Genomic DNA, 13,972 nt, shown 5'->3' on the forward strand with positions numbered 1-13,972 from the left:
TAAGCAGTTGGTGTCCCTATCCATGAATGAACTGCAAATTCTAGGATCAGCAGAGGGACTACATTTGAGTCATTTGGCCCGAAATGGCGCACCTTGTAATGCTCGCCGCTGAATGTTAGTGAGAACTCTCTGATCTGAATTGATGTCTATGTAAACTAACCTAGCAAACCAATGAGAAATGTAGCTGTGAAAGAGGAATTCGTTTACTCTCCCTCAGACTGCCGGGACCAGCTGACTGCAGCTACTGCTGCCATTAAAAATGTTTCAGTATCTGTGCAGCTCCTCCTGTGTACGCTTTGCTGTCGGTAAAGCTATGCAGCGTGTATGACGACATACTGAAGGACAGTATGTTTGCTTTCTTCTAGCACTGCATGTAAAGTTTTTTTTAGGGAAGAGTAGTTTCCGTTTAGCTGTAAGAGTCCTGTCTACAACCTCCGCTGTTTTTATATCCCTCCTGTCCAGCTCTGGTCTGAAGAGAGCCTACACTCACGTGGGGATGAGGGAGAAAGGAACGTATTACACTTTCCCTGCCCTCAGCAGTCGCATTTACGCGGCAGTAACGACTGCAATGGCTAACCGTACCTTACCGATTCCTCGGGTGCCGGTCGGCCTCGGGCGGGAGCCAGGCAGGCCACCCGCCCGCAAGGTGGACGGCTAGGGTTATGTGACTGCGGAAGAGCAGCTCCCGGCGGCGGGCTGCGCCCGGCCCGCGGGGGTCAGGCCGCTCCGTCGCGGGGCTGCGCTCGGACACCCGCACCCGCCTGCAGGGGAGGAGGGGGAGGGAGGAGGTGGGAGGAAGGGCGCGCCCGGCCCTGCCGCCGGGGCTCGGCAGAAGCGGGGCGGTCGGGCCCCGAGAACGGGCAGGCCGCCCCCGCACCGGAGCCGAGGCGGCTGCTGCCACCGGCCGACCTCCCGCCGTGGCCAGTGAGCGCGCGCCGTCCCGGCGCGGGGCTGGCCGCGCGCTGGGTGAAGCCCCGCCCCTCGCGCGCCGGGGCGACGGTTACGGCGGCGAAGAGCACGAGCACCCGCACTCCCTGAGCAGGACGGGCGGGGCGGGGCGGGGCGAGGCGGAGCGGACCTGCTGTCGGGCGCGGCCATTTTGAACGTATGAAGGCAGGAGGCTGGAAGGGTGGCAGCCAATCGGGGTGGCAGCCGGTCGGGGTGGCAGCCAATCGGGGTGGCAGCCCGGCGCGCCGCGTGGCGGCGGGCGGGCCAGCGGCGGTTGGGATCCCAGGGAAACCGCCGCGCGCGCGTGACCGGCTCAGCGCCGTGCGGAGGCGGGCGGCTCCTGTAACGGGTCGCGGTGGCCGGCGGGCTTGGGAGGAGGTGCGAGGTTACCGCCGAGGCCGGCGGCGCGCTTCAGCGGCGGCTCGTGGGCTTCGGGGTGGGGGCTGGGGCCCGGGCAGGGGGGAGAAGGCGGGTAACTCCTGCGCGGTCGTGTCCGTTCCGCGATGGAGGAGTGGGCAGGGTGCTGGTGGCCCAGCTGGGAGTCCGCAGGGGCTGGCTGAGGCCCGTTCCGGGAAGGTGGGACGGTCCGAGCCGGGGCGGCGCACCGGGCTGGAGGGAGCGGCTGTCGCTGCTCCCGCCCCGCTCCCCCCTCACCCCGGGCGCTTCTCGAATCCCCCTAGCTGATGGCGGACAGCGCAGTCCCCAGTTCTTGCTGGTTTAATGGTGTACTTTGTTGGGGAAGCGGAGCACTGAAGTAATTCCCAGAGTTGGTGGCAATACTGAGAGGGTGAAACACAAAAAAAACTATTTTACCCTAGTTATAACAAGAGTTGTTTATTTGCGTATGTCAGGTGGATGCTGTATTATATACTTAAATACAGTGGTCCAACAGGTCAAATAAAATGTGTTTAGCCCTGGCAGACCACCAGGCCACGCTTAGTACAGTGTATAAGCAGAGAGTAAACATATAGTTAAGCTTCCTGTGTATGTCTTGCAGTTCCGGATGTAAGGCATGGTCATTGTTTCTGTGATCACTGGTCTTGCATGGAATTTTTTTGCCCCCCTATAAATTTGCGCAACTGTTTTTTGAATCGCTATAAACTTACAGCTTCCTGAAAACTCTTAGCATGGAACTGGATTTCTCAGTTTTACTACGTGCTTTGGTTCTTTTTTTACTTTAATTTGTAACCAGCTAGTATTATCTGATGTCTTCTTGCTTCTGTATTGAAAGAGATAGTAAAGAATTGTCCCCTGTGTACATTCTCAGAGCCAGTCAAGATGTTCTAGGGTTGTGTCAGATGCACTAACTTCCATGCAGAAGAGTTCTAGTTTACATAGTTGTTTCTCAATTGGAGGTTATTGTGGGTCTGATTAGTTTGGCCCTTTTCCTTTCTACCTGCAAGTGGGTTAAAATTCAGTGCTAGGGCCAGGAGCTCCTTTCTTTACTTCAGTTAGAAGTGTGGTGTTCAGGTGTTGCAATGAAAGCCACTGTGAAAGAATATTGCTTAAGATCTGGAGATAAAAGGCCAATATGTTGCACATTGATACATCACTTAAAGTCAGTGGTGCGTTACAATAGATGGTCACTTTCTGAAGCTGAAGTGTTGGATTATAATTTAGTAATTTCTCTTCCTGTGGCCACAGCGTGGTCATTATCTAATGCTAGTAAATCAGAGCTAAACTAAAAGAAATAAAAGGACGTAGAGGAACTATTATTAGAGTTCCTATTCCTATTGTTATTACAGTTTCAGTCATCCAAATACTAATAATGTGATTATTTTTTTTTCTAAACGATATTCTTACAAATGGCTGTCCTCACATGCTTGCACATATCCAGCAATTCATGTCCCATGTTGACATACAGAGTGTTTCAGCTGATCGGCTGAAGCTTTCTAGTCTTTAATAATATGAAAAAATGTTCACAATGTGGACAATGTTTTATATCATGTGTGGAATACTTAATGCTGTCTTGAATAATGAATAAATAGATAAATAAATGGGTCCTCTAAATATTCTGACAAATATTCCTATTGAGCCGGTGGAATTACTTACTCTAATAGCTGTGCCATAGCAGTATTTAGAGATTCTACTTGGGAGTTAGTACTGTTTTGCTACATGGCTACTAATGTGTAACAAAAATTTATACCTGAAAACTGCTTTCCTAAATTTACTGGGATAAGTATATAAGGTATGCAATAGCAAAAATATTTAGGAAAACACATGTTTATTCTGTATTATGAGAATTTAGACTTGTGATTGAAGTAGCAGAGAAGCTCACAACTAGTTCTTTATGGAATAGTCATTTGTATCCCTTGGTGTTGGGTCGGGGAGTGTGCAAGGCTTTCAGGAGTCTGCACACCCTGACACTACAAAATCAAATTTTAAGAGGAAAACAGAACTTTACAGCAGTTAGTGCTTGAACATTAGTCCTTCTGTGGTTTTGGGTGTCCCTATTTGTGTGGGAGAATAAAAATGCAGGTTTGTTGGTTGTTTTTTTTTCATCCCCTTACTCATTCAGCTGTACTTACACAGGTAGTGAGCATCACAAGACATCAATGTTTTAGCTGCCACATCAAAGACGTGTAAATGCTATACAATATGGATGAACATATTCATGTTTTGGGTATGCATGTTGAATTGAGACTGTGTTGCGAAATCAATTATACATTGGAAAAAGTTTATATCTTTTTTTTTTCCCCTCATTTTAGAGAGACGTTTATCACGTAAAAGAAATGATTGAGTCAGTCAAAATAAGAAGACAGTGCATGCTGGATTTCTACTCACATTATGAACATCTTTGTGCTCTTCAAGGCTCTGTCCCACTGAAAGCTGTGAAGACTAACCTGACTCAGGGTGCTCTTGATCTAATTGTAGATCGCATCAAAGCTGCTGATTGGGTGCCACTTCTGAATGCTATTAGGCATAATAAGACTTTGACTTCTATTGGAATAAGAAGTTTTCATCAACAGGGCCTTGGAGAATCAGGTTTGTAGTGATGGCTATAAAAGATAAATATGTTGATGTATGCATGTTAGAATTTGTTGCATAAAACTTTTGTGTGATTGAATACATGGGGGGAGGAATTGTAATACCTAAGGAATTATTTCTATTTAAGAAAAGCAGCAAAAAAGCAAGGTTTATGATTATGATTGCTTTTAAGTCAATAGGGACTGGATTTTACTGATGTGTAATTTTTGTTGTTTACTAGGTGTTGAAAGATATAAAACTTACTTTAGAAGGAGAATTCCGGCAATTCGATCGAAAGACTTGACTGGCCAACTGTGCAAAGCTGTCAAAGGCTGTCTCAGTATATCAGATGCACTAAAAAGTTTAGAACTGCAGGGTTTGCTTCTGAGGGAGAGAGATCTAATACTTTTAACAAAGGTGAGAATATGTTAGTATACAAATAAATGGAAAGTATGCTTAGAACGTAGAGAAGTAGCAACTGATTTGTAAGTATTTGTCACAGACGAGGACGTTCCTCTTCTAAGATATCTTTGTGTTATCCATCGTATGAATGATTCTGCTGAGACACTCAGTATAACCTAGTCTTGCTGCACCTGTCAAAATCACATAACCTTCCCTTGCCCTGATTCATCAAGGCTTATTAGAAAGTTCTTAGCAACATCTCTGCCATGTGTTTGGGGTGTATAACTTATGCTTGTGACTGAAACTACTGTGCATGTACGTGACAGAAGACTAGCTGTGGGACACCAAGGAGATAAAAACAGGTCTTCAGGTTGTGTTATTGGAACACTCTCCAATTTGCTCGTGAGTGGCTTCTAGGAAAGGAGGTTGCTGCTTGTTGCCCATAGGCTACGGCTCCTCCTGTGCTAAAGAAATAAACCAGCTTAAACTGAGCTTTAAAGTTCACTTGTTTTGACCTTCCTCTGAACCCTCTAGAGTTTCTTGCAGGGAGCAGAAAGAGTTCTGAGCAGTTTGGGTGGTTTGGTCTTTTCTCTGTATTTTTGCTTTTCAAGCCAGTTAACAAACATTGTTTTTATCCTGAAGGGCTTGGCCACAGCTTCATCTCTGGAGAGTGTCTCTTTAGCTCACTGTCCAATTGGAGATGGAGGATTAGAAAGTAAGTTCAGAATCAAAAACATGTAAATATACTTCTCTCTTTTTTAGTCCTTTAAATAGGTAAGTAAGTTTTTCAGTATTTCCGTTCCTGTTTTAAATTTGTCTATAGTGATTAAAATAACAACCTTCACTTTATTCTACATGACTTAACAACATTAAAGACTTGGAATTTCTTCACTTGATGCTAGTAAATAGCCATACTACTTTATAATGATGTTTATATTTTTATTTAAAACAGCAATCATAATACTTATTTGAGGATAACTCTTTCTTGATTTGTTCATGTCTACATAAGTAAACTGAAATAAAACATGTTCTAGCTTGTTCACATAGTCTTTGATAAACACTTGCACTAGAAATACGTAATCTTAGAACACTTTAAAGGTATTTAAAATAGACTTTGTATTTCAACACTAGTTCTTTGTCAAGGCTTTTGCCTATTGAAGCTGATTCAACTTCTTAATATGGCAGTGAAAAAGTGTGCTCTGATAATCTGGCTGTGGTGTGTGTAGATAACATGCATGCTTTTGTTTTCTTTAGCAATCTGTCAGAGTGTAAAGAATTCATCTACTATCAGATATGTAAACTTTACAGGATGTAGCCTCACATGGCGAGGGGCAGAACATATAGCAAATGTATTAAAGGTAATTTAATCACCTTCCTTCGAACCAAACGTTCACAAGAACTAAATACATTTGATTTTTTTTCTTTTACTTTCAAGCTCTAAATCCATCAAAGCACTTTGTGAGCAGCATATATGAATACTGAATTTAAGTATGCGAATAGTCCTTCTGAAATTTGTGACTCTGTATGGCAGAAGTGGCTTAGTTTACTGGTGTGGGATTTAAATATGGTATTTCTTAGTAAACGTCAGTTAAACAAATAACAGTTCAGACCGATATATTTTCTTTAAATGAGGATTAGGGCTGTAAATGTCTGACACGTTTTGGGGAGCCCTTCTTTCATTGTTACAAATTTTGAAAAATGTCCTAACTATTCTTAAGCATTGGGTAAGAATAATTGAGTTTACAGTTTAGAAGCTACTAATTAACTGACTAGTAAGCTTGTGACTAGTACAATATTCTAATTAATGTTAACATTGGTTTGCATGAAAGCACATAATTTCCTAGTGTGTATTTCCTATTCAAGATGCGTTGAAAGTGTCTGTCTGCCAAAAGAAGGTAGTAAGATGTTTTGTAGCCATCTTTAAGAATTTGCTTTGCAAATTGGATGATCAGAACAAACATGACTTAACTGTAACGTTTAAAAATTACATGTATTTCTTAAACTCAGAAATGGTGTAACTGTGTTTCTTGTATCAGCACTCAAGCCATTAAACATCAGTTACAAACAAAGATAACGTGTGATCTTGTTGTCAATAATGGCTTTGCCTTTGCACTTGGTAACAGCTTCTTTGTTTGCAAAGCACCAGGCAATGAAAAGACATGGTGAAGCTTGGGCTGAAAGCTTGCGTTACAGGAGACCTGACCTTGACTATATGACCGGCTTGAGGCGGATTACTTTCAACTGCAACATGCTTGTTGGAGATAGAGGAGCAAGTGCCTTTGCAGACTGTCTAGGAGAGGACCTTTGGCTAAAAGGTATTGTGAAATATTGACTCTTAAGATACAGTAGTGGCAGGCAGAAAACTTAAAATTGTCAGTTATAGCAAATGTAGCTGGAAGAGTAACTCAGTATTAGCTAGGAAAGAGTAATCTTTTTTCAAAAGAAATTTCTCTTTCTCTGTCGTGGTTTAACCGCAGTCGGCAACTAAGCACAACACAGCTGCTCGCTCACCTGTGCTCCCCCCCAGTGAGATGGGGGAGAGAATGGGAAGAGCAAAAGTGAGAAAACTCATGGGTTGAGATAAGAACAGTTTCATACTTGAAATAGTAGAATAATAATAATAAATTGTAATGGAAAGTCAAACAACGAGAGAGAGAGAGAAACAAGTCGTAGCATTCTGTCCATAGAATCAAATACTTACCTGTTGAAATTGTTTTATAGTTTGAGCCAGGTGTACAGATAACGTGCATACTGATGGAAGAGGATCAGATTAGAGAATACTTAAGCAAACTGGACGTACAGAAGTCCATAGGCCCTGATGGGATGCATTCACAAGTGCCAAGGGAGCTGGCTGATGTCATTTTGAGGCCACTGTCAGTAATCTCTGAAGGGTCATGGTGATTGGGAGGCATGCCTGAGGACTGGAGGGTAGCAAGAAGGCTGCCCTCTACCCTATCTTCAAGAAGGCTGGGAAGAAGGAGCATGGGAACTACAGGCCAGTCAGCTTTACTTGGATCCCTGGGAAGGTGGGGATGTGCTGCCATCCAGAGGGACCTCAGCAGGCTGGAGAAATGGGCTGATGGGAACCTCATGAAGTTTAACAAAAGGCAGTGCAAGGTCCTGCACCTGGGCAGGAATAATTCCATGCACCAGAACATGCTGGGGGCTGTGTAGCTGGAAAGCAGCTTTGCAGAAAGGGTCCTGGAGGTCCTGGTGGACAGCAAGCTGACCATGAGCCAGCAAAGTGCCTTTGTGGCAAAGAAGGCTAATGGTATCCTGGGCTGCATCAGGCAGAGACTTGTGAGCAGGTTGAGGGAGGTGATTCTTCCCCTCTACTCAGCACTGGTGAGGCCAGACCTGGGCTCCCCTGTACAGGAAAGAGCTGGAGCTACCGGCAAGAGTCCAGCGAAGGGCCACTAAGATGATGAAGGGACTACAGCAACTCTCATTTCAGGAAAGGCTGAGGGAGCTGGGACTGTTTAGCCTGGAGAAGAGAAGGCTCAGGGTAGGTCTCATCAAGGTGTATGAATATCTGAAGGAAGGCTGTAAAGAAGATGGAGCCAGGCTCTTACCAGTTGTGCCTGGTGATAGGTCAAGAGGAAGTGGGCACAGACTGAAACACTGGAGGTTCCTCCTGAACATCAGGAAACACTTTCTTACTGTGAGGGTGGCCAAACGCTGGCACAGGTTGCCCAGGGAGGCTGTGGAGTCTTTGTCCTTGAAGGTCTTTAAGGGCTGTCTGGACATAGTACATATGGGGCAAGTGGCTTTAAGTGAGCCTGCTTGAGCAGGGGGGTTCAGCAAGATGACCTCCAGAGGTCCTGTCCAACCTTAACCATTCTGTGATACTCTGCATGCACAACATGAGATAAATGCCAAAGCCGTGATAGTACTATTTCATGGTGACCACATAGCTTACTAATGTGTGCAAGCAATGAACTTGTAGAAGCATTGAATCAGACTTTTCAGACATAAGTTGTGTGTTTGTACATATGATGTTACCTCGGGCAGTTGAATTAATTGGTGCCTGGGGATATTATATCTACTAGGAATTGTCAAGAACAGTGACTTAACCGTTATTTTTATATTCCTTCCTTTGCAGTTGTTTAGTAGTTATTTCTTAATGTTGATCTATAATACTGATATAAATTTCTAGTTTTCTTCTCTGAAAGTAATATTCTTGTTTTTACACATGGCTGTTGTTGTCATGTCCTCTTTTCTCATGCTTCGTGTTCTATGAAATGGAGGTTTTCAGCAGGTGTGTATTAATTGTATTAGATATTGACTACAGGTTACACCACTGAATATTTTTTTTTACCTCCTTAAACATTTTAGCACTTGATTTGCAGCAGTGTGGAATATCCAATGACGGAGCAAGGTCATTATTAGATGCTCTTCAAACTAATACAACATTAGTAGTACTTGATGTAAGAAAAAATCCATTAATTGGTATGTATCTGTATCTACTTTTGTCCTCTTTGTGTTTGTGGGTTGTTGGGTTTTTTTTTTCAGTAACTCTGGGGGGGAAAAATAAACCGCTCTTAAGGAAAAAACCTGCAACAGCATTTTGCTAAACATTTTTAAAATGGGGGAAGGGAACAGAGTAGGTAATGTGTACCGCTTATTCAATGATCTGTTTGTTTGCATAAATATTTGTCTCATACAGGAAGTTCTTAATAAGATATCTTAATTCATTCTAGATCACGTTATGATGACAAACATTATTGAAAGAGTTCTTATGAATGGAAATAGTGCTAATTCAGAGGTATGTGTTAGGCATTTTGGAGTGAGTTTGGAGTTTTCTTTGTAGCTGCCATTGTATTTTTTTTAAAGGACAACTTTGTTCAGAATGAATCTAAAACAGCTATTCTAGTTATAAACAGAAGTCTGACTCTTAAGCAGTTTAAAAAGCAAACAAAAAAACCACTATGAAGGGGAAAAACTAAAAACATTAGCAGCAACATGATATTGTATTGGGCATTTTGTACGATTTCTTATGTAATTTAAGATGTAACGTAATGAAACCAGGATATCCATTTAATGAAAAGAAAAATGGAAATGTGTGTGTATACTCGGGCATTACCGTGGAACGTTAAGTAAATATTGCTGCTGGACTGCTGGAAGGCTTTCTACTACATGTGTCTTTCTTGTTAACATGGCAATAATAACTTTTCATTAAAAAGTAAAGGAAATCACAATTTAAAATTTAAAACAATTTATTTTGAAACTTACTTTTTGTCAAAAATTTACATAGTTAAGATTTCTTTAAGTTACTCAAGACTACCCTTTCCAATACTAACCATCTAAGAAACCAGAGTTTAGTTAAAGTGCAGTACCCCTTGCCACCTTTATCTAATAGTCCATAGAGAGTTTGCAATAACATGCATAAACTGAATATCTAGACCATTTATGATTAGATATACTGTTTAAATACTGAATCTTTTGTTTATAACACAGAAATCAGATTCAGTTCCCAAGGGAGACACCAAACAAATGAGTGTACTCTTGTTCTTGTTTTCACAGAGCTGCAACAATCCCAGTTCTTGTTCTGGAACTTATTGTTCTTTTGGTTTTGAAAAGGCTTAAAAGTCAGAGCTGTGGATCTGTAGGGAGTATCTAATAAACTGAGAAGTTTGTGTGTAGAATTCCTTGAGGATTAATACAGTTCCCCACTTTAATCTCTTAACGACTTTTTTGAAGAAGTTGAGGTTGGTTGTGAAGGAGTACTCTTTCTCCTTGGCAGATGCAATCAACACTTGCAAAATGTTGCAGGGATCACATGAAAATAGCATCTGCCTGGAGATGCTCAAGATGATTGGAAAGTTGAACTGTGAAAAGAAGCAACTCACTGGGGAATCTCTCATATACTAAGAGATCACTCAACTCAAGACATTTGTTTTATATTCATCCAGGTAGTGCAGTATCTTAAGTCTTATTGGCGATGCTCGTAATTCTTCATACCTCTTTAACAATATGAATGAAAAAGCACTGACCACCAGCTTGCTAAGTAACTTTGCTTCTTCCACAGATAAAGCAGCCTAGATCCTTTATTTCATAAGCTCTGTGAGTAGGCTGTTGTAAATAACATCTGCTGTTTATCATGGGAACAGTGCAGACACTCAAAAAGGGATAATCCACCTGTGTAGCAAGATGGATGCAAACATTTGATGTTGAGGTTGATATTCTTTTGAAACTGAAACATTTACTACCCTAATCTAGGATTTACAGTTGGTTTTGAGCTCAGTTACAGAAGCCTGGATATTATGAAAAGAAAAACAGTTGAGTTTCTTTGAGGTAGTGTCTTGATGTGCTCTATATTGAAAGTCAGCCATGAGGGATTTTGTTGTGTTGTGTGTGGGTGTTGGTGGTGTGTTGTTTTGTGGGGGGGGTTTTTGTGTTTTTTTTTAAGGAGTCAAAACTCAGGGACTAAATTAGTAAATCGTCAGAGGTATTAATGAAGACAAACAGTTGGTCATAAAGCTCTGTTGCAGAAAGAACTGCAAGGACTGTTTCTTCATTCTGTCAGTACTCAAAATTCAGCCATACGATTTTAAAAAAAGTAACGTACAAGTAAAAACAATTTAAGAGTGTATTTGTGAGAGTCCTAATGACATATTTTAGATTCTGGATGTAACTAACACTGATTCTTTCTATTTTTAACAAGTTTTAGCATAATACGAACATTTCAGTTACTTTTTAGATTTTCCTTTTTTTTTAATGGAGGATCCATTATAGACTAAGTTTACAAATTTAAAAAAGCAGTGTTTCTTTCTTGTAGCTTAAGCTTGTCAAACAGAATACAGTTAGTTAGCATCTACATTGCTTCCTTTTGTCATCTGTGTACTACCTCCAAACCTGTGAGGTTATAAAAGGATGTGCTGGTCCATTTTTTGTAGTGGAGAAAACATGGGTATCTATCTATGAAATTATTTAGAATCATAGAATAGTTTGGGTTGGAAGGGACCTCTAAAAGTCATCTAGTCCAACCCCCCTGCCATGGGCAGGGACATCTTCAACTAGACCAGGTTGCTCAGAGCCCTGTCCAACCTGACCTGGAATGTTTCCAGGGATGGGGCATCCACCACCTCTCTGGGCAACCTCTTCCAGTGTTTCACCACCCTCAGCGTAAAAAATTTCTTCCTTATATCTAGTCTATATCTACCCCCCTTTAGTTTAAAGCCATTCCCCCTTGTCCTGTCGCAACAGGCCCTGCTAAAAAGTCTGCCGCCATCTTTTTTATAAGCCCCCTTGAAGTACTGATAGGCTGCAATAAGGTCTCCCCGAAGCCTTCTCTTCTCTAGGCTGAACAACCCCAACTCTCTCAGCCCTTCTTCAGAGGAGAGGTGTTCCATCCCCCTGATCATTTTCATGGCCCTCCTCTGGACCTGCTCCAACAGGTCCAGGTCTTTCTTATGCTGAGGTCCCCAGAGCTGGACGCAGTACTCCAGGTGGGGTCTCACCAGAGCAGAGTAGAGGGGCAGAATCACCTCCCTCGACCTGCTGGCCACGCTTCTTTGGATGCAGCCCAGGATACGATTGGCCGCCTGGGCTGCGAGCACACATTGCTGGCTCATGTCCAGCTTTTCATCCACCAGTACCCACAAGTCCTTCTCGGCAGGGCTGCTCTCAATGCCTTCATCCCCCAGCCTGTATTGATACCGGGGGTTGCCCCGACTCAGGTGCAGGGCCTTGCAACAAGGCCAACCTTGTTGAACCTCATGAGGTTCACACAGGCCCACTTCTCGAGCTTGTCCAGGTCCCTCTGGATGGCATCCCGTCCCTCTGGCGTGTCGACCACACCATTCAGCTTGGTGTCATCTGCAAACTTGCTGAGGGTGCACTCCATCCCACTGTCTATGTCATTGATGAAGATACTAAACAGTACTGGTTCCAATACAGACCCCTGCAGGACGCCACTCATCACTAATCTCCATCTGGACATTGAGCCATTGACCACTACCCTCTGGATGCGACCATCTAACCAATTCCTCACCCACCGGACAGCCCACCCATCAAATCCATACCTCTCCAGTTTAGAGAGAAGGATGTTGTGGGGGACCGTGTCAAAGGCCTGACAGAGGTCCAGACAGACGACATCTGTAGCCCTTCCCATGACCACTGATGTAGTCACTCCATCATAGAAGGCCACTAGGTTAGTCAGGCAGGACTTGCCCTTGGTGAAGCCATGCTGGCTGTCTCGCATCACCACCCTGTCCTCCATGTGCCTTAGCATAGCTTCCAGGAGGATCTGTTCCATGCTCTTCCCAGGCACAGAGGTGAGACTGACTGGCCTGTAGTTCCCTGGGTCTTCCTTTTTTCCCTTTTTAAAAATGGGGCTTATGTTTCCCCTTTTCCAGTCAGTGGGAACTTCACCAGACTGCCATGACTTCTCAAATACGATGGATAGCGGCTTAGCAACTTCATCTGCCAGTTTCCTCAGGATCTCATTGGGTCCCGTGGACTTGTGCACCTTCAGGTGCCTTAGTCTGGAACCTGATCTTCTCCCACAGTGGGCGGCTCTTCATTCTCCCAATCCCCGCCTTTGCCTTCTGCAGTTTGGGCAGTGAGGCTCGAGCACTTGCTGGTGAAGACCGAGGCAAAAAAGTCATTGAGTACCTTTAATTTAGCAGTTGTATTTTTTTTTTTCTTTTACCTATTGTAGTTGATAGAGATCTGGATTTCATACTGATAGAAAATGAAGAATCAGTTGGACTAAGTTTAGCCTATGTGTAGAGACTTCTTGAACACAAGGTGTAAGATGTAATTTTTTGTGTGAAACTAATCTGTCGCTTAGTCTTGCAGCAAGTGGCCTAACTCATACTGTATCTCACTCACAGATAACTAAAGAGTTGCATGGATAATCATCCCTAGTACTGCCTCCAGTTTCGTCTACCTCTAGTTTCAGCTTTTTATCTTGCCAAAGGCTGTCATAATTCTCATGAGTAAAACTCAGTGAAGTGTCGAATTTGTGTGTATCTGAGAAATGGCAGAGCTGCGTTCTGTACCATCTCACCATGGCATCTGTTGTGTCAACTCCATGGTTTTGCTTATGCAGAAAATATATTAAGGTGCTGCTGTGTGGCTTTACAAAGAGAAGTTTGGTGGGCTTTTGAATGGCCCCATAATAATAAGCCATTGTAACTACAAAAGATCATGTCTTGGCTGCTACAAATAGCCTGTAATGTACTGTCACCACTTGCTTACTGGATACAAGTCACAGCAGCCCTTCTATCCTGTTCTGCATAAAACCTGGTTGTTTCTCTTTGCTTTTCAATAGCATGTAGGTGCTAGCCTTTTGGGTTGGGTTTTCAAGTTTGCAAGAAGGGCTGCCTACTGCTGATTGATGCCTTTAAATTTGATGGGCAGCTAAAAGAGAGGAAAGTTGTATTATCTTAGCAGCACTGTGTAGCTAGTATAGTGGATTGTGATCATAGAGATGATTGGGTGTAATAGGTGGTGAAAGTTTGTGTAGATTCTGAGAGAGTCTGAATAACTTAAAGGAAAAATCCACTGAAGGTGTCTATAAAACAAGTTGCTTCCATAGCTGAAGGACTTAGTCATTTTTCAACACTGTCTTAATATGTTTGCTGTCTTTACACTTAGATGTTGTACAACAGCAGCAGGCAGCTAGACAAGAGATGGGCTACTGGGCTAC

The 13,972-nt window shown here is 43.0% G+C and overlaps 1 protein-coding gene across 2 annotated transcripts in view; it reads left to right on the forward strand.

The window, feature by feature from the left end:
* Positions 1-1,238: 1,238 nt before the first annotated feature.
* The window catches only part of CEP78 (centrosomal protein 78), a 30,204-nt gene continuing 17,470 nt past the window's right edge, over positions 1,239-13,972 (forward strand). For both annotated transcript variants that reach the window (XM_076362871.1, XM_076362872.1), the window contains exons 1-8: positions 1,239-1,326; positions 3,657-3,933; positions 4,157-4,332; positions 4,960-5,032; positions 5,572-5,675; positions 6,458-6,632; positions 8,653-8,766; positions 9,018-9,082. In XM_076362871.1, the coding sequence (XP_076218986.1) occupies positions 3,681-3,933; positions 4,157-4,332; positions 4,960-5,032; positions 5,572-5,675; positions 6,458-6,632; positions 8,653-8,766; positions 9,018-9,082 (960 nt within the window). In that variant the 5' untranslated portion in view covers positions 1,239-1,326; positions 3,657-3,680. The remainder of the gene's footprint in view (positions 1,327-3,656; positions 3,934-4,156; positions 4,333-4,959; positions 5,033-5,571; positions 5,676-6,457; positions 6,633-8,652; positions 8,767-9,017; positions 9,083-13,972) is intronic.

Source organism: Aptenodytes patagonicus, chromosome Z (assembly GCF_965638725.1).
Source record: "Aptenodytes patagonicus chromosome Z, bAptPat1.pri.cur, whole genome shotgun sequence".
Classification (NCBI taxonomy): domain Eukaryota; kingdom Metazoa; phylum Chordata; class Aves; order Sphenisciformes; family Spheniscidae; genus Aptenodytes; species Aptenodytes patagonicus.